The sequence below is a fragment of the Athene cunicularia genome (genome assembly GCF_003259725.1).
Source record: "Athene cunicularia isolate RWA chromosome 3 unlocalized genomic scaffold, athCun1 chr3_part1, whole genome shotgun sequence".
Lineage (NCBI taxonomy): Eukaryota > Metazoa > Chordata > Aves > Strigiformes > Strigidae > Athene > Athene cunicularia.
This window is the reverse complement of record NW_020799097.1, coordinates 123,828,561-123,853,628: the sequence shown is the minus strand read 5'-3', so window position 1 is coordinate 123,853,628 and position 25,068 is coordinate 123,828,561. Positions and strand designations below refer to the sequence as shown.

The following is a 25,068-nucleotide window of genomic DNA, read 5'->3' as shown; positions in this document are numbered from 1 at the left end:
TCAGTGGCACACAGCTCGCAGAAAATGAAGGACTGTTATTTTCTGCCAAGCTGCCAGCCCTGTGTGCAGTGCCTTTCCTGCTAGTCAGCTTCACCTGACATGTATCAGCAACAGCTCAAGCCCAGACTTCTTTAAATCTGCTCCTTTGAGAGCGAAGGTTTGAGGATTTAAAGAGCCAGTTGGTAATAACAAGTTTCTCTGCCAACTTCGGCCGAGCTTCTGTGAGCTTGTCCAGCATCCATGGCAAAATTAAAATTCTGTACAGAAGTTACAGTAGGACTTACACTTAGAGTCTCGGCGATCTAAAAATTATTTCATCTCAGTGGTGTTTGCTTACTAATGATTTATGTAGCAATACATGCAGACTTGCATATAGTTGCACCATGTACCTTAGCAGGCCCGGGGGATATGGCCTCGTAACCAGCTGCTGTACCATTTGGGGCCAGGAAAGGAGCAGACAGTCCCTATGCTGCAATAATCCCAACAGGAGAGAGCGAATGGCTGTGAAAGGGAAGCGGAATACCAGGCAGTATTACAGTGTTAGTGAGCTCAGCACATTGGGATCTAGGCAGTGCAAGAAAGGATGTGATTTTTGTTGCTGATAAGTGATATAGAATAGTCAAGTATTCCAGGGCTCCTGAGCGGTACAACACAGGCTGTATCTCTGCAAACACAAGCAAAACTTCATGTACTTTACAAAGCTATGGTAATGTTTGCATAGAGCATAAGGACAGACAGAGTTTAGCAGGTGATTGAAGGCATCTAACAGCAAATTTAAACGGGTCATTAATCAAAAAAGAGAAGCTTGTACAGCGTCTCTAGAGGAAGTGATCTGAAAGAACGAGGAGGGAAGAGGCTACAAATACTAGAGCAGATGCTTCTCAACATCAGTTATCAATCTCATTACATACTTCTGTGGGAGAGTGTTCATGAAGTGTTTCTGTTCTATTTAAACAGTTCAAAGGAGAAAGCAATGAAGACTTTAAAAATGGGCACATAAAGCATCCACATCATCTACAAGGTTGAGTATTTCAGGGTTCAGTAGTTCTCTGCTACTTACTAAAATTGTCCATCTTACCTGTAAACTTTTCTCAGTTGCCTTTCATAAGCATCAAGCCCACTTAAGAAGGGGATACCTGTCTCATACACATGGTCTATTAATAAATTGCTTGACTAAAATTTTGGTCATGCACATGTTTTGCCATCTGTCCAGTAATTAAGAAGCTTAATAGTATTTTTGTATGAGTGTTTTTGTTAGCAAAACAGGATGTCCAAATGTTCTTGGTGGTTTGCATGGTGTAGATGAATTACCTCAATTTGTTAGGTATCATTTCACTTCCTAAACTTCCTATCTGATGTTAATCTTTGGAGATTTCCAGAGTCTGTGAATGCAAAGGATTAGTCTGTGAAGATGAATGGTTTGTTGTTACCCACAGCAGGTTGCTTGAGCACACCCACAGGTATGATTTTGGTCAGAAAAACCTTTCACTACATACCTCAGTCTCTCACGGTGCTAGTGAAATCTCATGGGGCTGTTCTAAAAGCAGACCATAAGGAGACAATAGCTATAGTAACATATTGTTATTTTCTGCTTGCTTACTAAGTATTGTCTCTACCAGTACAAGTAAGAAATGGTGTGTTGTGCTTCCAATATAATGATTCATCAATCTAGATGTGCTATAATAAACATCATGTTGGTGTTTTTGAAGTAGCCTTTTAGCCTGAATCTAAGATACTACCAATGCGATAAATAATTTGACACAAGAGCTCCGGTTCTGAAAAGGACGAGGGTCACTTTGCGATCATCACAAATACATATTTATATAATCAAGTGTAGCCGTTTCAACATTTATGTATTTTTTTGTTTCCTTCCCCGCCCTCATGTCTAGGGCTTAGACTTTTCTGGTATGTGCAGATTTTTTTAAACATTAAATTCTCCATTCAAATACATCATAATTCTTAATAATGTTCTGGATACCTTGAACCATTATTTGCTTTTAAACAGGTTTTCAGCACAGATTGTGCTGCCTGCGTTCGGTCCTCCAAATCTCCCATCCGGCTGTCTAAATTATTTTAACTGACATAGTTTCTAATTTACTCTCTCCAGTTGAGAGAACTCCCTGTAGCTTGTCTATTTTAGCATTTAATTGCTGTATACTCTCACAAATTAAATTCTGTAGTGATCCATTTTGCTCTGCCAGTGAAGCAGTCATCTTTTCATCTAAGCAAGATGGCGCTTGCAAACTCAGCCGGCGGGGCTGGCATCCAGTGTCGGGAGAGGGAGAACTTTCCGATTTCCTCTCCTGCGGTGTGTGGTGGCTGTAGGGGCGGTGGGTTTGTGCCAGAGGACAGTTTTCCTTCAAAACGTTCTCCATTTAATTCTGAAGCAAAAGGAAAGTGAAATCTTCAAAACTTGTTCCTCTCAATGGCTTTTTACAGCTAGAAAAAATGTTTTGTCTAATTATTTTATGCGCGAGTGTGTAGCAGATTGCTCCTTTTAAAAATCCGTCTATCTTTGCAGGCTTTTTGGCATTTGCTTTTATAAAAAAAAAAATATAGCAGCCCCTAAAAATATTATGCTAAACATCTTCCTTCTTTGGGAGAAAGATATTAAAAACTCATTGTTCCTTTTGACAAAATAATAACATCCAATTAGGAAACTTGTCTTCATCATTTAGGTCTTTTTTGGATAGTGTTTGTACAGTGCTTATGCATTACTTCATGTATTTCCATTAAAGTGGCACCATTTAGTATCTAAATAATTAAAAGTACAATACTTTTTGATCTAGTTTCTGCTGAATGGAAATATTTTACTGTGTTTTCTCAATATGTGTGTATAGAAAGGAGAGCACTTGAGTCTCGGGATTAAAGACTGCAGTGCAGCAGGGATCAAAGGTCTGCATAGACAAGCTGAGTTCAGGTGTGAAGAGGTAAAATACATTCTGCAGTTTTCTGTGGAGGGACTCTTTCCCCAGCCCAAGTAACTCAGAGCAATATACTCCGTGGAAAAAAAAGGGCCAATATTTTGATTCTGTGTAATTCTAGAACCGTGAAGCCAGTTTAACAGAAAATACAAAGCTGCTTCTTACTTATTTTCACTTCTTACATTAACCTTGAAGAAGACTTACCAGGCAGTTGTTAATTACGGACACAAGGTCATTACAAATACATTTTTAAGGAAAGAAGGCTGCATAAAATTTGCATTATTGCTTTATTTGGGCCTCCTTTAAATTAAGAGTCTGAGTTTAGACCTTTTCATATGAAGGTGTTAATCTTTTGATTTGCTTCATTTGGAAGAGAGTTGGGCACTGTTTAATAGTGTGATGTGATTGTCTGTCATCTGTGATCATCGTCTTTTGAGTAAAATTGGATTTTTTGTTTTACATCTGTGGCACAGATTATCTGGTTTTAGTTCCTTTGTCAGAGTATTTTAGTCCTGTTTACTATTGAAAGGTCCGCTTTAGTAGGGAAGGATGGGGATGATTCCTGGAAAGGGCTAGTGATTCATAGCATTGCTTCACATTATTCTCCTTGTAGAAGGCCATCAGGCTATGTGGATCCTTTACGCTGGGCAGATCTATATGTAAGGGTGGCACTTACTATAGAGTAACATTTGGGATGTGTGACGTTGCTCAGAAACATGAGTGTTGTGGAAGAGAAGGATGCATTGTTGCATTATTGAAAAGACAGAAATCTGTGTGCTAAGTGAGTCTGGTCCTCTAGCCGTGACAGTAAATGCAGCTTCTTTGGCTTCATTTGAACTGACTGCCATTTTGTGAGTGTTAATTTTCCCTTCTCTACCCCCAAAATTTGTAATATGATGGTAGCTTGAGGTCTTGTGGAAGTAACTTAAAATGCTGTAGAGGGATAGTGTTGGGAATGGCTCCTTGAAAACCCATCCATAGCTATTTAAATCCCTGCTTGCAGTGTATGTCTGTGTACATATGTCTGCTGGCTTTGGCAGAGCTGAGTGCAAGGTGGTCCCATGCAGTGAGAGCTTGTCCCAGCCTGGCCCCTCCCTCCTTGCAGCTATGTGGCTTCTAATTGACTTGATTTTGTCTCTTTGGAGTAGGTTCCAGTTGACTTGTATGTTGCATTCACAGATCCATGCTAGCTCCTAAACCATGTGTACTGATGCCACACTAAAGGCCAGAAGTCGGTTAGAAACAGACACATCAGTAACGGCACCAGGGGTGGTATCTGAGGTGACAGTTTTAAAGTCTGTACAGTGTGCTTAGAAATTAAAAACTAGCTGAATTCATTATTACTAATATTCTGTACTGAAAAGCAATGCAATTTTTACTGATTTACATAGTATTGCTTGCTCTACATATTTGTGTATCTGAATTCAGAAGTCAAAGTGCTCCAGGATATTAGGAGGTGTTCATATTGTCTATACTAATTTTTGTTTTGCTCGCTTTGAACTCTTTTCCCTACTCCAGATTTGGAATATTTTGCTAGGTTTCTTGAAGTACCAGGATCAACCTGGATCAAGTATCAGTTACACACATATCGACCACCCAATCAGATAGTGTAGAGCCAGCCACACGCCACATTCTGCTGCTTCCTCAGCTGTGGACAAGCTGATACAGCTTGGCATCATGGACAGATAGGGTTATTTCACCCGAAATATAGTGTACCCTGACAGCATTTCAGGGACTAAGGGGAGTAAGTAGGAGGAGATTTACTCTCCTTAGTCATAAAAACGTAGAATACAAAAGCAGGAATTCCCCAGCACAGGACAGTATTCTGGAGAGGTATTGTTATATGTTTATGTGTGGTTTTTACTCTTCTTTAAGGAAAGTATAATGATTGGTTTGAAAACAATATACTTAATAAATAATATACAGGTTTCTCAGAGCCTTTGATCAGCCCAGCACAGCTGTTACTCTGTTATGCAGGAAGATAGGCTTGAGTAGTTTCTGCTAATATGCCAACTAGTTATTTTTTAATAATTTATTGGTCATTTCTAAAAGGATTCCTTTTTTCTGATATGCTGCTTCTCTTGCTAGAACTATACAGTAACAAACATGAAACATCAAAAAAGGATTATTAACCAGTATTCCACGCATCATATTATGAACCAAATAGTGCCCATTTTCAAACACAGTAGTATGTTTAACCTGAAAGATAACCTTGAGGTATTTGTATGTTACCGGTATTGTAGATTATCTTCTATCTTTCTGTGATATTCAAATATCATAGTTGATTTTATTTCCATAATGCATTGCCTTTCTTAAAGTGAAGAGCTTCCAAATTACCATTTTGTTACAGAATTGTGTATCTTGATGATTAAGAGTTGTATTTTGTCACCTATTATCACATGGATCCTGTGACTTCAATATTGACTTTTCCATTCACCCTTCTACAAAATGTAATGTGGCAACTCTGGCAGTCACACGTATGTAAAATATCTGGAGGCATAACAGCCTTATGTGTTTTGAACTTTGATTATATAGTCAAAATCAGAAAAGTTGAGCAATTAAAATATTTGCATTGGGACTCTGCTTTACCTTCCACAGAATGCCATGTGCTTATATGAGACACAAGTAACACCAGATCAGACTTTCGCTATTAAATGGATGTTATTTAGTATTTTACCAAAGTGTGCTTCTGTTTGGAATAACTTGTTCCAGCCTATTCCTGAGCTGTTCCTGTATACACCATTCATAGATATTTCTTTTTGATTATTTTGGCTCTGTTGATGTAAGAATTATTTATTCTTCTGCAAGAAAATTTCTCTGTTGTTCTGGGGTAATTCAAATTGTATTATATGAAGTATATAAGTTGTCTTTTAAAAAAATGATACAACCTTTGTAAGAAGTAGTTATTAGCAGGTACTGACATTTAAAGGCAATTTTTTAAAAGTTGGTTTTGTGTCAGAGTAGAAAACATAATCCACTGTGAAATTGGTCATGGATCTAAGCACCTTGAGAATATCCTTTTGGGGGGCAAAAAAGAAGTTTCCCCCTTTCTACTGATTTATCTAAAACCATGTAAGGCCAAGCCTATAAAGCTTAAAAGGAGAAAATACTGCAACACTTCCAACATGCTTAATTTTCTGGGAGAGTAGGAAGATGTACTTAAACTCCCATGTTAAGGAAAATAAAACTTGAAAGATCAGGGACTGTCTGTTTTTTTGGGGGTGGTGGTGGTGGGTGGTGTTTGGGTTTTTTGAATATGATAAAATTACAGATTTGGATTTTTATAGGCAGTTGGAACCTGAAAAGTCAACTTCTGTCTTTGGTCCACAAAAAGATTATGAAATTCATTCCTTTCTGAGGAAGACTGAACTTAATCGTCTTACTCTTCACAGCACCTCAGGATATTTAGTAAGAGAATCTTCTTGCACACGGCTGGCTTCTCCCCTTTGTACTGGCACACAGCTGCCTGCCGTTGTAGCACAGGGTGTCTGTAACACATGAGCCAGCCCTCAGAAGACATCGGTAGCCACACAAGGAAATAATCTAGGTCTCTGTTAAACTGGGGACGTTTACAGCTGCTGGGAAGTGATTTTCATTGTCAAACTGAGAAGAGTACATGAGAATACAGGCATGGTATGGCTGATCAGTGATTCATCTGGAAGGCTGAAGCAAGTACCCACATTCATCTAAGATCTGTTTCTCACTGGGTATAGATATACTTGATCTTTTTTGGGGTGTTTTAATTGATGAAGGGGAGTGAGGACATGACAACAGACATTCATCTTTAAAAAGGAAAAGAAAAAACCCACAACACTTTTTTTTTTTTTTTTTTTAAGGGAAATCTAATTGTATAATTCGGAAATAATGAACAAATGAAGAGCCTCTCCGCACATTTGAGTTACGTTGCTAACTATAATTTCAATAATAACTGTGATACGGTAATACAGATTTTAAAACTAGCTAAGGCATTTGTCTGCAAGCATAGGCTCATCCTAACTGATTCAAAGAAGAGTCAAATCCAAAATGTGACAAATGTTTCCTAGCCACTATAGCACACCAGTTGAATGTTTTCCTTTGGCCTGACTTCAGGTGAGGGCATATTAAAGTTAGAATCATACAACTGTAGAAAAGCTCTGGTTGGAAGGGATCTAGAAGGACCACCTGGTTCAACCTGTCGTAGGAAAGAGCCTAAATGAGATTATCTAGCACCCGTTCCAGTTGCATTTTGAAAACCTTCTGCGATGGGGACTCCACCATATCCCTGTGGAGGTTGTGGTTGTTCTCACTGTAAAAAGTGTCTGTCTTACATAGAGATGTAACCTTCTGGTGGAACTTGTACTTGTTGTCCCCTTGTCTTCTCCATGTGGCTTCAAGCTGCTTTTTAATTTCTGGTTGCTCCTGTTCTGTTTGGCAGAAAAACACATACACTAGCATTAGCAAGTAGTTTTTATCATTCCAGTTGCATTTATACTTGCACACCACATTTTATGTGCCAGTTTTCTCTAAAGATACTTAAATAACTGGAAGAGGTTTAAGCAAAATTTCTTTCTATTCACCCTGACCACCATGTTTATACCATAATATGAATATTGAACGTTTAGCTTTATGAACCAAGTTGCTGATAAAACGCAAAGTGCTTATGTACATTTACCTGGAGAACATGCAAAAGTGCCATCTCTCTCTCATTTCTTTGTGAACAGGGTCCACAGTAAATCTTGTATTTGGCATAATGAGTTGTAATGTTTAGTTATTCTAAAGGTACGGTACAATAACAGATTATTGTTGTTCATATCTGTGTAATAATTGAAACTCCCTGATCATACTTTCCATTTTACACATTGTCAGAACCTTGGACCTTAATCTCGCTCTTTGATTGATAGTCGCGGCCGAGGAAAGAGCACTCATATTGTTTGTGATAGTTGCATCTGTTCAACTTGATTCAGTTGAGAGTATTTGCATATTCTTAAGTATTTCTTCTGAGAGGGCCTAAATCCTTCTCAAGTGTTTGATGCATTTTTGAAATTCATTCATAAGGTATCTACATGCACTAATAGTTCTGTATAATATTGCTGTGCATAATCTGACAGATAAGGCTAGTTTTTTAAACAAGGTATTCTTTGGGGATGACATATTACATTCTGACTTATTCTACTGGGCGGAAATGTCAAGTATTTTGACAAAGGATGCTTGAATGTTTTGATTGAATTAGTATTCTTTATTCAATACAAATTGTCAACTGCAGTAAAATGTAGTCTTATTGTAAGAACATTTTTCAAAAGAGTTAACAGCAGGGCTTTTTTGTTTTATTTTTGTTACTTGAGCTTTATTACATATAATCATTCCTTTTCTGCTGATCCTGATACTAGATGGAACAAGAGAGTAGGTTCTTAGATGCATTTTAGATTAATTTGTCTGAATTGTTAAACTGTGAGCAACACCTTTATCTTGAAATGCAGTTTCAGCTTTTGAAATACGATTTAGGCTTTTATCTTTCTCTCTTCTACCTTTTTATTTCTTGCAAATATTTTATCAGTAATTTTGGCAGCATTGTCAACCTTAATTTCAGAAACATGTCAGTCTTGATAGTACATGTACAACACTAGCGAGAAATACCATTGCTTTGAAAAATACTCAGGCATTATATTTGAGCATTGAACACAGATAGCAGTTCAAAATATTAACCGAATGGCCTCATACCATTATGTAAAGTAATATATTCATAATTGACACAGATGTCTTCCATAGGTTGGAAGTCCAGGACTATCCATGTTTAGACAAAACTAGTTCAGCTTGCTCTCAGAAGGAATGGAGTTATATCCCATTTACTTAAATGGATGTGTGCCGTGGATGCTGCTACAAGCTCAAGCTATTAAAGACCTAGAATCTCATGTGGAAGACTGCTAATCACAGTGAATAACCTTTGTTTCTCCACTGCACTACACAGGTGTTCAGAGAGCCACCATTAGTGGCTGATCTAGTTTAAGAAATGGGTTTCTGCCTCTAGCAAGGACTATTGCAATCCCTGCTTCCTGGGTACTGGAAAAAAGAATGATGCAGATTTAATAAATGTATGTTTTGTTTTAAGCACACACAGGTTTTAGTGTAACAGGAACTTTTATGTTAGTTTTGTTTTTCCTTTGCTTTCAGGAATCTCCTTCTGGACGCAGAAAAGCACTTGCCACCAGCAGCATCAACATGAAGCAATATGCAAGCCCCATGCCTACACAGACAGATGTCAAGTTAAAATTCAAGCCTTTGTCTAAGAAAGTGGTGTCTGCCACACTACAGTTCTCTTTATCTTGTATTTTCCTGAGGGAAGGAAAAGCCACGTAAGTTGTTGTTTTGTTTTGTTTGGTTTTGTTTTGAACCAGATATCATGCTTTGTGTTGCTTTTCAAAGAATTCTTTGGATAAAGAGCTCTTTCTGTACAGAATGAACAAGTTTGAGTGTATCCTTCAGCATACCTATAATTCCTGCCATACTTAGTTTCTTAGCTGAGTAAAAGTAATTTCCTACTTTGATTTTAGTCTTATGTTCTTCAGAGGCAAATGGCTTGTTCTCTACTGTTACAGACATTTTAAATAACAACAGCTTAAAAATATGTACAGGTCTGAAACCAGCAGGAGTGTACGTTTGTGTGCATGTGCACGTTTGTCCAACAATTCCCTTAGACTGCAAGGGAAATGTGGGAAAGAGAACTTATTACTATTTCACCTAGTTATATTTCACAAACAATAAAAGAAGGACAAAGCCAGTTGTGAGGTGAGAGAGGGTGGACTCAGAATTAAGATTTTGGGGCTAAACACAAGAATTTTGTGTGAAAACTCCATGTGGCTGAAGGATGGATCATTTGTCACCCATCCTGTTTTGCTTTTCCTTCCTGACTCTAAAATATGGGAATGTGAGAATGGCAGAACAAAAATAGGTAGATGGGGAAACTACTATAGTGATTCTTTTAAGGTTTGCTTTTTTTTTTTTTTCCCCCCCCCTCCAAAAAGGCTATTTACTTCTAGCTTTCAGTATTCTGAATGCACTTGTAGACATTGCCCACTGCAATGCAGTTGCCCCAAAACTGCTGTGTGAACAGGTTTCCAGACTGCCATGTTTAAAGCATACATTTTGACACAAAAGGACTTCTCATCTGCATGTCGTGAATGCCACAGATGCATTAATTACTATTAATTACTATTAATTACTATTAATTACTATTAGTGTTTCCCTTCTTTGATTAACCTGTTGTGAACTGCATTTTGACATCCTATATAAGATTGATACTTTGAAGTATTTAGCTGGGGTTTAACATGGTATTGCAGCTGAAAATGGGAATGAAGAAGTTGGTATCTGATAACCTCAACTTTTTTTGGAACAACCAGCATCCATGAACTACACAGTAAATAGCTATACTAGGCTCTTAGTGGATTTTGAGGCCATAATTTTTAAAAGCTAATCCATTTAGGGTCGCATACACCCTCTTCCCATTGAAATCAATAGGTTTCAGGCTGAAGACTGTAAGTCAGGTAGACTGTAAGTTAACAGCAGGGCTTTAATATTGCCCTCAACCAGGGGCCTGAAAATAAAAAAATAATCTGCTGTTTGTGAAAGCATTGGTTTCCAGTATGCGTAAATAGAAACTGTCTTACTAGTCAAAATAGAGAGTTTGGGTGTCAGATACATTGACATGCAAGAAAAGCTAGGCTAAGTCTTCCTTACATCTCTTATAGACTGTTGTAGTTCCATACAGTGAGATTCACTTTTATTTTATGCATTTTATAAAGAAAATCCTGCAACCTGTTGCTCTGTAGTACCAAGAATCATCTTATTTCCAAAACACAGAAAAAATATTCTAAAGAATAAATACAGAAAGGACAGTAAAAAGAAATTGTACTTTGGAGACCTTTTAATTCTAAATTATACGTGAACATGTGATATACAAGAACTCGTGCTAACTGCCCCCAGCTTTTTGTCTTAGTGCATAAAAGAGCCTGTCCATCATGGTTAAGGATGCTACATTTTTTCCCCTGTGAAAGAGCAGATTTAACCTATTGGTTATGAAGACAGGAAGATGAATTCTGCATGAATGGAAAGGTCTTTGTGACTTCCTGATAGTTACTTATTTTATGTTTTTCTTATTACTACTTTTTATAGAAGTACTTAGTTGTCCTATGTAACTGCAGGTGCCATAGTGCTTATTACTTTGAACTCACACAGTAGGAAATGATTGCCCCAAAGAATTTCTGATTTTAACAACATGTTAAATTACTAACTTTAATCCCATGTTTTAAGTGTCTCTCTGTGGTTCTGTGCAGATTTGAGGCATGATTAGTAAATCACTTTTATTCCTGTAAGTGCTACCTTTAAAATAATTTGTATAGTTTTCTTGACAGTGATTGTTAGGCACAAAATCTGTGCATCTGGTTTTGTCATGATCAGCTTCAAAGAAGATAGAATAATTCAGGTTGGAAGGGACTTGTAGAGGTATCTAGTCCAGCTTCTTGCTTAAATGAGTCAGTTTGCTCTGGGGTTTATCCCACTGGGCCTTGAAAACCCCCAAGAATGGAGACCGGTACAACCTCTCTGGGCAACTCATCCCACCACTTCATGACTGTTCCAAATTTTTCTCACATTAGATCAGAACCTCTTGGGTTTCAGCCTGTGTCCACTGCCTTTCATTCTCCTGCCTGGCACCACTGTCTTCTCAGCAATGCTGGCAGGCTGCTGCTAGGTCCTCCTGAAGCCATCTCTTTTCCAGGCTCAGCAAGTCCATTTCCCTCAGTCTCTCTTCACAGGGCAAGTGCTCCAGTCCCCAACCATTTCAACGGCACTCTGCTGAGCTTGGTTCAGTTTATCTACACCTTTTCTTGTACTGTGAGAACCAAGACTGGATGAAGTACCCTAGATGCAGTCCAACAGCTCCAAGTAAATGGGGGTCATGACTGAATTTTCTCAGTCTACTGCTTGTGGTCCTGTTTCAATGTGTCTCAGGATGCTTTTGCTTCCCTTGGCTGCCAGGGCATGGTGCTGACTCTTCTTGAGCTTGCTCTTCACCAAGGTACCTAGACCTTTTCTGCCGAGGTGCTCCCTAGCCAGCCAAGCCCCAGTCTGTCTTACTGTAAGGAGCCAAAAGAAAATTGATTAATCCCAATAAAACTATTTAAATGGTTTGAAAAGAGAAAAGACTGCTGTTTCTTCAAGAATGACATCATGGACTTCAAAAATCTTGGGGTTTTTATGAAACAAACGTAGAACATCCATTTCCCTGAATCTTTGCTTGCTGTTATCTTGTCATCAAAAATATATTTAATATGAAAGGTACAGTTATGTGAAAGATATATATATATATGCAATACAGTCAAATAAGAATTTAAATTGGCCACTGATATGTAATTTTTTTGTCTTGTTAATGAATTTAGATATTTAGAAAAGGGATTTTAATTTCTGTAACAGCTGAATGGATGTAGTGATAGGTGTCACATGCAGCATATGGACAGACAAACATTTTCACTTTAACCAGAGATGACCAGATAAGTGTTTACTAGCATTTCTGGGCTGGTCTAAACTTTTAAGAAACAGTCATTAAATTGATTCTTAATGCAAGGCAGAACTGTTTTTACCCTTTAGAATTTTCTTAATAGAATACTTTCCCTTCAGAAATTAATATACATGAGTGTATTCATTTTGTTCTTTCACTATATTCAAGATCAGATCTGAGATCAGAGACCTCCCTGAAGAAAAGAAAGCATAAAAGTATTTAAAGGATTTTTAATAATGTGGTAGTATCAGATGTGGTATTAACAGGCTGCATTTTAATGCCTGGTTTGAAATTTGTTATTTAGGGATGAAGACATGCAAAGCCTGGCTAGTTTGATGAGTATGAAACAAGCTGATATTGGAAATCTAGATGATTTTGAGGAAGACAATGAAGAAGATGAAGAAAACAGAGTGAATCAAGAGGAAAAGGCTGCAAAAATTACAGGTTGGTTTTGCCACAGTGTTGGTAAAATACAGTTCGTTTGCTAATTGCCAGCTGTGTTCCATGGATTTTGTCCTTATGCTATATTTGTATTTAACCTTTTAAAAATCTCAGTCAAAAGAAAATTTAGAATAGTTTGATATGGACCCAACCATAACTTAATAAAGTTTAATATTTGTGAATTTAAGAGCACTGATCTGTGTGTGTGTGTGTGTGTCCTGTTTTTAGGAGAGAATGCACTCAGTAGGTGGCATTTTAGGGAAGCAAAGAACCAATGTGAACAGAGGAGTAAAAAGATGGAGGGAAAGTGTCAGTGAGCAAGAAGATAAGAGAATGAGCTGAAGTGAAATAATGAAGACAGTTTGTGAGAATAACTGTGAAATGAGTTGTGCCATGGGTAGGTGCTGAGGTTCTGCTCAATAACAAGGTAATTCCAGGCAGCATACTTCTGCCTTTTGGTTGGGGGTGTCTCCTGGAAACGAAATCAGGAGGCTGTTGAAGGACTTAAACAGAATTTGATAGTAAGGTTGTTTGAGATAGTATAACTACATTTGAATTGCTGATGAAAATTCTTAGTGTGTCCAGGATAGCTGAACTAAACGATGCAAGTCAGATTAGGATGTGATGATGTTAAGTTAAATTGTTGGTAGAAGTTGTTATGTAGTACTGTTCCAGATGAGTTTTGGAGGAACTGTTAGTGTAAAAGAATCAGAAAAAGACAAATTAACTTCTGATGCCAGCCTTTATGCCTGCCAGTACTCTTCCAAAATTTCTGTTGATATAAAGGGATTCTTCTCTAAGGTGGTAAAGAGAGTCCCAAGCAGAGAAGTGAGCTGACAAATCTGCTCTTGAAAATCCAGAGGAATGTTGGTTTGGTGTTAGGAAACATTACTTTCATTGCTTCTTTTCAAGCTTTCATTGCAATCAAATGCTTCAGCCTGAAGCAGTTATTACTTTGTTATATTTAGTGTTGTGAAAGGATGCAAATATGTTTTCTCTATGCTTTACATATTCAATTAAATGTTTTGTACCCTGACCAAATCTCTACTTATGCTGCATGTGTCTGGCACAGAGCAGATTGGAAAGTCCAGAGTTAAATATTTGAGAGACAGAGATAATGTATTCCTAGTCAGGGAGCAGAGATATACCAGTCTAGTCATACTGAAATCATTCTGCAAGTTCATCTTCTCCCGTCCCAGTGTAACCAGAACAATTTAGCTGCGGGTCAGAACACCAAACAAAACCTGACGTGTTCATCAGGCCATCCAATAATCACAGAGAAGAGAAGGGCACATAAAGGAAAGCCTATGTAAAATCTATATAAACTGTTGTGCAGAAATGTTTTATCAGGATATTTCTAGATATTGCACTGAGGACTGCTATGGAAAACCCATGTGCAGAAGGATAGTAGTTGAAAAACAGCAGATCTTGCTCATCAACTTTACTGATTTTGCAGCATTCTGCATCTAAACAAGCCAACAGACGATTTCTGAACAAGCAGAAAGCTGATGTAGGTTAGACTAGTCTGTCCACTACCCTTTGGCTATGTAGTGAACATCCCTGGAGATAGATGGGGAAGGGTGAGCTGTCTGATGTGCAACACAAGGTCCTACCTCAAATTTAAAACATTAAGGCATTTCAGCTTTTTCCTCTGTTGTTGTCAAGGCCAAAATTATCTGTTCTAAGCAAACAATACAATACCTACTTGATAGGCAGATGCAATAAATACTTCTGAATACTATCTCCTCATTGTTCAGCCTGTTCCGATAGTTTTGTAATGATACAAGAGGGGAGGGTTGGATTGGGTTTTTTGTAGATGCATCGTTAAGGGAACCTGAGGGGGAAAGGGTCAGCCTTGGACTTTTTCTTCTTGTGTTGGCTACAACAGCTGAGTTGCTTCATTAGCCTGACTAACTTCCCACATTAGACAAGGATAGGGATGAAAGGGATGTTGAAGGAGAAGGAGTGCATGTAGTTTCCCAAGCAAATGGGAGAACGTAAAAGAGGGCAGCAAGTAAGCATTAATAAATAAAATGTAAGGGATCTATTTCAAGATGAGTTCAAGACTGATTTCACTAGCAGTTGGAGAGACTGCTGTAATAAATATAATGAATAGGAAAAACTAATAAAACACAAAGAGAAGAGCTGAGAAACCGAGGGAGAAAGAGGTAGGAATCATTGCAGAAAAATAGAAAGAAATATAGAATGAAGGAAATGGAACAAAATTGATGTAGTGAAGTACTCTTTCTAAAATTTCTTTTAAAAAGTAATTGTGTTCACAGAATCCCATAAAGTTAATTGAGGAAGTTACATAACCCTTTTGAAAGCTTGCTGCTCCCAACATTTTCTCATCTGTTGCTGTGTTAGGGTGTTGGCAGCCAAGCGAACTGGAATGCCTCCACTGACTCAGAGTCCCCTCCGGCAAATCACTTCACCTTGGTGCGCCTGTTTTCCCAACTGTAAAATGGGGATACTGGCTATAACTACTTCACAGGAATGATGAGAGTATTACGTGGTTAATATTTGTAAGCTAACTTTGAATAAGAAAAGTGCAAGTAGTAAATCAGAAGGGATTATTATCCTACTTCTGACTCCAAGTCTTCTCACAGAAATGTTGGGTGACTTGATGACTGAAACTATGTCATTCTCAAGCCACAGCTGCAAGAGGTGCTGCAAATCTTTATCACTGTCACTATTCCTTCTTGGAGTGTACAAAAGTTAATTTTTTTGTTGTTGTTGGGCCCAAAGTCACAGTTTTATAGATGAACAAATATATCCACTGCTAGGAGAGCAAGGGAGACCTGCTGAATGGGGCTCTAGATGGTGCAGGTGAGTTAGGAAATGCTGCTTCTCTTCCTTGATCTGTTGCTTAACTTTGAGTGAGTGTGCCTCTCTTTCTTCAGCTATGAAATATGTGGTGCGTTACTGATCTACCTCAAAAGCACTGTGGAGTTTGCTATAGCCAACATGGGAGCTGCTGCCATACAACTGACCTTAAGTTCAGGCTGAATAATGTTTTCCATTCAAAGCACTACTTTGATAAAAAAAAAAATCTTCCTCTGTCTCAGGCTTTTCCCCTTTCCTTCCCAAAATGTCTTCTCTGATTTTTTCATGTGTAAAAGCTGTATCTCCACCTAACTGTTCTGTTTTGCGTGAAGTTGAGAATGATGTTTGTAGCTATGAAATACCTTTCAAATATTTTGTTTCTAACACTAATTTAAACCTCCCAGAATTATCTTGTCCTTAGTCTTAAACTAAAACCAAGGCATCGCAATGTACTTGAAGAAATGTGACTCGTAACTCACAAACTTAAGGTAGTAATGAAAGCATTGCTTTTCTTAACGTTTTAACTGATACATAGAGCCTCATGCTGAAGCTACTAGTTGCCTCCTGCCCATCTGCACAGGAGCATGGTGTCTGTCCTGGGGTGCCACATGAACACAGCAACATGCCCACGTGCTACCTATTGCAGGAGTCTGAATCCCAGACTATTTCAAGAGCAGGCTTCTGGAGGGCAGTCTGTGTAACCCTTTCTTGCTGTTTGCAAAACCATACATCTCATGTATACTTCTGATACGCTTACTCTTTTTTGTCAGTAGCACCAAGCTGCTTAAAAAAAGAAAGAGCAAGAGAGAAGAATGGGGAAAAAAAAAACCCAACCTAAACCGGTGATTTATATGACATACTTGTAGAACAAGGTAATATACATTTGTAGATAATGAGATTTATAAAAGATAATAAAGGACATAAATCTCCAACCTACCATTTCCACACTTCAAAATATGACATAAACCATTTAATATTGTAATGAGAAACATTGTAGTGCATACAGGTGTTTAGGTTGGCAGATGGGACCAGGTGATTCAGACCACATCAAAGAATTCCCTCTTTTTAAAGCTCTGAACTTAATTTGTTATTTTCTGACAATAAAAACTGAATTGTAATTGTTTGGGTTTTTTTTCACATGCTGGCATAATAAATTGTAAATCATGTCAGCATCTCAGCTTGTTTTAAACTAGTAATTTGTTTGTGCTAGTGTTTTATAAGGTCAATTCTGTTTTATTTGAGTACAGCAAGGTATTTTCCATTGTGTGTCTTGAGTCTTAAAAATTCCCAGAAGATAGTATTATATTGTTCAGATCTTTAAGGTGTATATATGATTTTTATACTGAGAAAGTTAAGAGTTTTGGGGCAGTTTTGGTCTTACTTTTTAGGACCGTGATTTTGTTTGTTGGAACTAAATATAAGGAAGTGAGGATGGTGAAATTAACTCTGTGTAGATAGATATAAATGTAATCCAGCAGATTTTTGCTTTAAGGTCAAGAACAATTAGGAAGTGCAGTTAAGAGAAATGCTGCTGTGGCTTTGTCATTGTCAGCATAGATAGACATGCAGAATGGACATTGGCAGAACAGATCATCTCACTTGGTGATTTGCAGACTGGCATATTTTTGAAAAGCAGTTTAAACATGTAAAAAAAAAGTTTTTCATCATATGACTGAAATATTGTCAGATTCTGGACTCGGCTTTTGGCTTCAGGTTCTTTATGCTGTCTGTGGAAGCATGAAGTTAAGAGTTATGTCAGTGTATCAACTGGTGAAGGTGTTGCCTAAGTGCCCCCTGCTAAGGAAGTTCTGGGTGGCTGTGGACACCAGCATGAGTTGGGACAGTCAAGTACTACTCAGTTTTCACCTCAGTCTGTTATCTTGCTCCTTGTAACTAGCTCATAGAATGAACATTGCTGTATGAGAGTCAGTGGCAAGCATTTGCTTTTCCAAACAAAAGCCTTATGAGAAAAAATCAAGTTCAAAACAGCAGTGACCTCAAAGTGTTATGAAGAAATAACTTCCTGTATACACAAGAAATTGAAGTTTAAAGGAAATCCAAGAATGATTGGCACAAGAAATGTGCAGTAAAGGCATCTACGTAGCTTTAACTTCATTGATGACACCAGAAAACATCATTTATTTCACTTGGAAAAAATGGGAGATGAAAAAACCTGTCAGAGGGGGAGTGATACTCAACGAGCAGGATCATCTCTTCTGCACAGGTTTCTCCTGCCTGTCAGCTGGAAGGACGAGGAAGGCTGTCCTCTCTCCACAGAAACCAGTGCTTGAAGTCTTCCAGAGATGACCCAGAGTCAGCCTGCATTACCACAGAAACTGCATTTGTCAGATGCTGTGTATGGGACTACTTTAGGGAGGGATCAGAGAGGAATTTTTCACCTTGGGGCAGAAGCCACTAAGACCTAGTTGGGTTTTGCTTCTTTCTTTCCTTCAAGGATTATGGAGGCGTCAATGTCTTGCCTAGAATTAAACATTAATACATTTTTAAAATTATTAGTTCATGGCAATTCAGAGGTCTCCACGAGGGATAGAAGGTGAAATAGGATTTTACCAAACAGTGAGGTGTTATTTGCATAGCATTTAAGTGGCAAATGCAACTGATATATACATTCAGTATGCGTTCACATGGCACAATACAGATCACAGCTTTCAGAACTATTATATAGATTCAACTTGCCATAGGTCAAAATTTAATGGTGACTGATTATAAGTGTTAAATAATCAGAGTGTGTGTGTGTGTGTGTGTGTGTGTGTGTGTGTGTATAAATAAATAAGACATATAAAACACATGTATTAGTGTTGCAGCCTTCAGAGTTTGGGAGGGAGGTAAGTTGTTCTGGAGCTGTTCTGTGTTGATTGACAATGGTTTAAAATTCAGGTTGTCTTCACAAGCAGGAAAAGTCTTTAAATTATATCTAGTACATCTAAATTTTGAACTGATGTGTATACTCATCCTCATAAAACTAATTACTGTTGCTGACACCAGGAATCCACAAAGGTTTTGTTTGTCATTTAACTGGGTTTCTTCTTAAATTATCTCTGAAGCACCTACACAGGACTTGTTCTAAATGTATTCTTTTAATTAACCCTGTCTTCTCTTTAACCCTCTCTCCCTCACTCTCTTTCTTTCTAGTAACAGTGTTGATTCCACTTCTGTTTCATTAAATGCCCTTGCCTTACATTTCTCTTGACTGGCTTCTATTTACAGAAATTGTAAACCAGTTGAATGCTCTGAGCAGCTTAGATGAAGATCAAGATGACTGCATAAAGCGAGCAAATATGCCTTCAGCTAAATCAGCCAGTTCCTCTGAAGGTCTATGAGCTTTCCTTCTTTCTTTCTGTTTCTGATTGTCTGTATTTACTGTGACCTGTTACCTTTTGACTTCTGCTTGTATTCAGCTGTCAGTTTTATCTCTGTGCTTCCACCCAGCATGACTCTCAGTAATTTGTAGTGCATCCAACAGGTAACAACATGATAGAGAAAGAGCCTATCTCCTCCACAGCTCTGTTGTCATCTGATAATGAAGAAAGAAAAAAAAAAAAAGAAACCAAAGAAAAACCCAGACCCCAAGCCTAAAACATTAGTTGTATAGTCAGTAATACTTGACCTCTCTAACATGACAAAATATCCCCTCTCTGATTTTATGTGCATGTTATATCCAAAAATAAAAATTTCCTGCTGATAGTTAACATGTATGTGAGCAAACAAAAAGAAATTGCTGTATTTAGCTTGTTAGATGTTCTGAAACATTTATTTAATGGAGATAATAGAAGGCTTTCTTAGTAGTAATTTCTGTTACATAATGTTCTGATCAGCAAATAGTTTCATTCATTTCACTTTTTTTTTTCTCCTTTGTTGGTGTACTTACTGAAGTGCGCTAGCTTAGTTGTGGAGTTGGTGCCATACCCTGGTGCAGTGTTTTGAGGAACTGTTGATAGAGGCTTTTTTTGAGCTTGAGTTAGATGAACAGTTTGTATCTGTATTAAAACAATATTCCAACTTGTTTGTAGAGCTTATCAGTAAGCTTAATTTTCTGGATGAAGAGGAGCAAGACCTGGCCAACGCAGGTACGAATCCTTTTGGTGATCCTGACACAGCAGAATTAAATCCATTTGGAGACCCTGATGTTGAAGGTAATAGATTTGTTTTACATAATTCATCGCTAATTGCAGATGCTTAATGTAACTTTTTTTTTTTTGGTAGGGCTACAAATGAAAAATTTTATTTTGATTAAATACAATAATTGCATGCAGTACTGACGTAGCAATAGCAGTGATCCAGTTGCCACTGGAAGATGGATGTTATCTGTTGAGTCACATCTTTATGTGTATTTGCCACTGGGGGCTACCACCTAAGAGTTGAACCAGAGATTTTTAGACCTATCAGGTGTGTTACTAGTACTCATGTGGTATAAATGAGTAACATGTCATGTCAAGTGCCCCTGTTCCACGTGGATGCTGGTTTATGTCAGAACTTCCTTCACTACAATCTTCACTGCATCACAGCTATTCTTGGTTAGCACTAATCTTTATAATTTAATTGTATCTCTTCCATTCTTTTTTTTGCTCTTACGACTTCCTCGGTAAGCCTTCTGGCAGTCTCACCTTGCACCATGTAGTAGGTGTTAATCCCCTTTCCAGACTGACATGCCCACTCTTGTTTCATTTGAGTAAGAAATACAACCCCAGTAAGTTTTTAATCTGATAAGACTTTGGCCATAAGGCCAGAAAGGAGCACCAAGACAGCAAGCATCATTGCGATCCTCCACTCCATGTCCACATATACAGGCTTCCATCTGCAGCTATCAAAAAAATAAGGGTGCATGACTTTCTTAGTTTGCAACTGCTTGAAATGCCAATCATGGTTAATTCCCAAGTTTGAAGCTGTACTCAACCTTTCCTGTTCAAAGCTCCAAGACTTTTCTTCCCACAGAAAATACCTAGGAGCATTTGCTACCTTTTACCAAACCCCAGGAGCCACTCTAACGGTGGTGGAGAACTACCACACTGAGCAGGAGCAGCCCAGGGTGCAGCCCAGGGATTTCTAATGGCAAGTCTAATGAGGGTGCATTTCTGAGCTGCAGTTCCCACCTGTGGTTGCTCTCTTTCTCTGGACAAGCTGAATGTTTACTCACAACATGACTTTTCTGCCTTCAGAGTCCACAGAGGCCGGTGTGGGTGGAGATCAAAGTCCTGTCATACTTTGACTGTGGTGTAGTCTCACAGTTTGTATTTCTCACAGGGACATTGTGTGATCTTCTGTATTTGGCCATAGAAGCCATAAAGCCACTATCCCAGGCCCCTTCTCCCTCTTATAAAGTTGTCAGATGTTTCTGGAGCTGCAGAAGTGAGTTGTTTCAGCTTTGTAGATACCAATATATATGGATTAGGTTCTGGCCTCTGGATCTTTGGCTTCATTTCCTGTCTGTTCCTCAGCTGTGAATTCCCTTAGGATCATGGGGGGAGTCAGAGTAACTAGGGATATAAAACGCCTGTTATCCATCTAGTTGTCCATATACAACTTGCTCTAAGAGACTCAGCCTATATTCCTTTCTTCATTCTCTGCTCTAGAAATAATTGCTCCCTTCTTGCTGTAGAAAGCTGTACAAGTCCCATCCTACCTAGACTGTTGTCTTCCAAACTCAGATTTTCTTTCCTTTCCAGAGAGAACCTGCTCTGGCAGAATGCAGCAGGTGTTCTGACCACAAAATATAGGGGACTAAGAGTCAGTTCCTTCTCATCCCAGGGACAGGGAGATATAAACTGGTGTTTCTTAGTCCAGAGTAGCTTGACATGTCATGTCAAGTTCACTATGAGCAGCCTGCAACCAAGATGCCAGCCTGTTTATGTTCCCAAAAGACTCCCAATATATGTGGCGTGTGTTTTTTCAGTCGATTCTGGTCCCTTTGGTGGCATCTAGCCTTTACTGCCATCATCAGTCACAGTCATGGACACTTCTCCGTTCCTCTGGATCTGTTCTGTGTAGTTGGACAGTCTTCAGGGCTCAGGCTGTTGGGTCCCCAAAGAAGTCCCATCTACACAGCTGTGGGCAGCAATGCTGAGTTCTTTGGGTGTGTGTGTACCAAATATTCTTCCCACACGTTGTCGCCATCATGCAGCAGTCAACGTACAACAACATGACAGTGATTTTGATAAACAGGGTGTCACTAGATTCTTCCTATTGTGTCATAATGTGTTTTTTATTTGGGAGGAATGAAGCTTCTGTCAGGTTCATGTGACAGCAGTATGTCTGTGTTCCTGGAGCGTTGAACCAAGTGGAAGATCTGAGGCATTTCAGGCTATCAGACCAAGAGTGGGACATCTTGTTGTGGCATTTTAAAAGCTTTTACTTTATAATTAGTGGCTCCCCAGGGATTCTTCTAGTCATCTCAGACACCTCTGAGAAGTGCTGGCTCTTCCACTCCAGAGCTGTCTTGTCCCTATAATGGGTACTGGTTGTATTCATCTTCCCATGCTTGGCCTTCTTCACATGAGCCTTTCCTCCAGTTGTCTCCCTCCATGGAAAGTTGAGGGGGGAAAAATGGTGCTGAGACAAATTAGATAAGAGAGTTGTCATCTTCAGCAACAGCAACAGGAGGAATCTGCTATGTATGTCTACAGCTAATTGGGTCAGTGTCTCTGCATGGGGAGCACCTAGACCTTACTGTTTTAGGGAGATTGTCTTTGCTTTGGACTATGGTTTGAAGCTACACAAAATTGCAGCTGTTTTCACCCTGTTGCCCTACCACAGAAGACGGCCCTGTTTGTTTCCCATTTGGCTGCAGGTATATTCCCTCATGGTTTAGGACATTTCTTCTACTTTGAGACATCAGTAGAACTTTCATTGCTGCCATCTCTTTTTAGGAAGCTCTTTGAGATTATTCCCACTTGTTTGCTTTTGCATCCTTAAGTGAACGTGACCTTGTTGATGGTCACTCCAGGAGCATGACAGAGGTTCAGGAGTTTAAGGCAGACTTTCTCCTACAGGCTTAAAGAGTCACATTACCGGTTTCACTTGTCTTGTGATCTGCTTAAATCAAGAGATTAATCTTTTGTGCATGCAGGGATGAAGTATTTTTCTTTAAGGCAAAATCTTCAATTTATAGTTTATGAAAGTTCAGAGTCTTTCCGTAGAATTTGTTACTTAATATCCCCAAGATGTGTAGAGCAGCCATCTGGAGCGTCCTTTCCCGAGTACCTCTCTATGAGACGCTAGGAGGCATGATGTGCCATTTAGCAGAAATATTCCAGGGATATTCCTATCAAGCCTGTAACCTGTGTGCTTAATGAAAGAGTGCTTAGAGTCACCCAGGGTATGAATATGTATGTATTGACAATCACTCAAAGAGAAAGCATTATTACTTGCCAGTAGATACTTGTTTCCTAGACAGACATTTCTTCTGTCTGTCCACAGAGCAGCTACTTTGCAGCTTTCTTCCACATCTCCTAATCACCTAACCCTGGGAATGTGGGATGACAAGAAACTAAAGGTGTGACTGCTCCCAGCATCCATGTGCACACTGTGGGTGCGGTGCATGGCAGAGGATCATCAGCAAGCTGTCTCTGGATGCTGCTGTGGTTTAAAAAGTCCTTAGTGTAAATGATCTAATATGTGCAGTGGAGTGAATGTGCATATGAACAACTTGCCTCAAAAAAAATCCTCAGCTGTTGGTTGACATGTCATATTGAGGCTTATTTCCTTGGTATCTAGTAGGTCAGCTAGATATTAGAAATCTGGAAAATCAAAAATAGTCTCTTTGAACAGTATACCTCTACAGCTTTATACTAGACAATACGTAGATATGAGGACTGCCTTTTAGATTGTCTTTTAGTCATGTTACAACAGAGCTCTAAAATCAGTTTATTTTTGTACAAATTATTTTACATGAGGAAGTCAATACATACAACAGATGCAAGTAGAAAACAACAACACACTTTCAGTGCTCCAGATTTTTTTTAATTAGGTGGGGAATGCAAATTTTTAAGTTGCATGTGACCGGTACAAGTTTCCTGCAACACACCTGAGACACGAGGGTAACTACTTGCTGTTATTGTCTCCCCCTTTCATTTAAAACAGCATTTTCTTTTACCAATGTGTTTCTTTTACCTTGTGGATAGAATTCTGAACTCCCTGCAGCATATGTTACACTGCAAATGGAAACCATTCTGCAATGCAGTACTGAACCCCCACATCCTTCTAGGATATCCTAAGAGCAATACAAGAACCAATGTAGAGGAAAACAATTACTGTGTCCCCTCTCCTTATATTTCTTAATGGAATGTAATGTGTTGCTGGTGTGAGTATTAATAAAAATAATAGAAAATCCTCAGTGGTTTATAAGGATGCCAGTCATTATGCTTTCTAGAAGTGCTGGGAAGTTACATTTTTATTCTGTGCTGTTTGTTACGCTGCTCACATCGCCATCATGACTGTGTGCCTGCCAGTAAATGGCATAACTGAATATCTTTCACATGTGGCTTGTTCTTTCATCCTTTGCCAAGGGGAAAGTGGTATGTGTAATGTTTTGGTGGGGTTTTTGTTTGGTTTTAAGGGATGTGTCACAATATGTTTGTGTTACAAAAGGCAAGTGGGTTGAAGGGCAGGGTGATTTTTGGAGATTCTCTGGGAACTAGAAGGTTGATTGTGCAGATAGGTAGTGCCAGAGTGATTACCATCACAAGCAGTCTTTCTCAGTGGAGTTAGGGCAAGTGATGTTTCCAGAATCTGGCACAAGAGCAGCTGGTGCTTCTGCTGTAGTAGTAATACTTCTACCTCTCCTCTTGTCACTCCTACCCCTGTGGCTTTATTACTTAACTGTGCAAAATTATTGTGGGTTTGACTCTTGGAGTGCCAAACTGGAAACTTTTTTTTTTTTTTTTAACTTTTTCTCCCCCCCCCATATTGGTGTAGAGAACTGCAATTAAAAAAAAAAAAATTAGTTCAAGACTAGAATCTGTGTTTTCAGCAGTGATTAATGATTAGGGGGAAGCAAGGGAATCTGTGTTGACTTAGTGTAAAAATCAGCTTGAAGAGGGAAATAAGCCCCCCCAAAATGCACATCATTATGTCCTTGAGAAAATTAGTCTTTGTTATAGAGAAGGTAACAGTGGCTGTGCCTTTAAGATCAGTGTTGTTGAGGCACTGTCCTAGCACTTTAACTTGTTATAGAGATACTCATGAAGTGATGACTAACACTTGACATAAAAGTTAGTCCTACGGAGTTTCAGAGACCCCATGGGAGATAGCCTAGTTGGGTTTGGGGGGGACCCTCGTTGGGACCCTTCCTCCTGTGGGAACACTGAAGGAAGCGATGGGGGGGGGGGGGGT

General features: G+C 38.8%; 1 protein-coding gene across 7 annotated transcripts in view; it reads left to right on the top strand.

Annotated features, from left to right (window-relative positions):
* Positions 1-25,068, top strand: part of EHBP1 (EH domain binding protein 1) — a 231,646-nt gene that overhangs the window by 82,438 nt on the left and 124,140 nt on the right. For 4 of the 7 annotated variants that reach the window (XM_026844922.1, XM_026844923.1, XM_026844918.1 and 1 more), the window contains exons 5-8: positions 9,072-9,253; positions 12,758-12,897; positions 18,949-19,053; positions 19,752-19,874. In XM_026844922.1, the coding sequence (XP_026700723.1) occupies positions 9,072-9,253; positions 12,758-12,897; positions 18,949-19,053; positions 19,752-19,874 (550 nt within the window). The remainder of the gene's footprint in view (positions 1-9,071; positions 9,254-12,757; positions 12,898-18,948; positions 19,054-19,751; positions 19,875-25,068) is intronic. The other 3 variants (XM_026844924.1, XM_026844920.1, XM_026844921.1) reach the window with 1 other exon arrangement.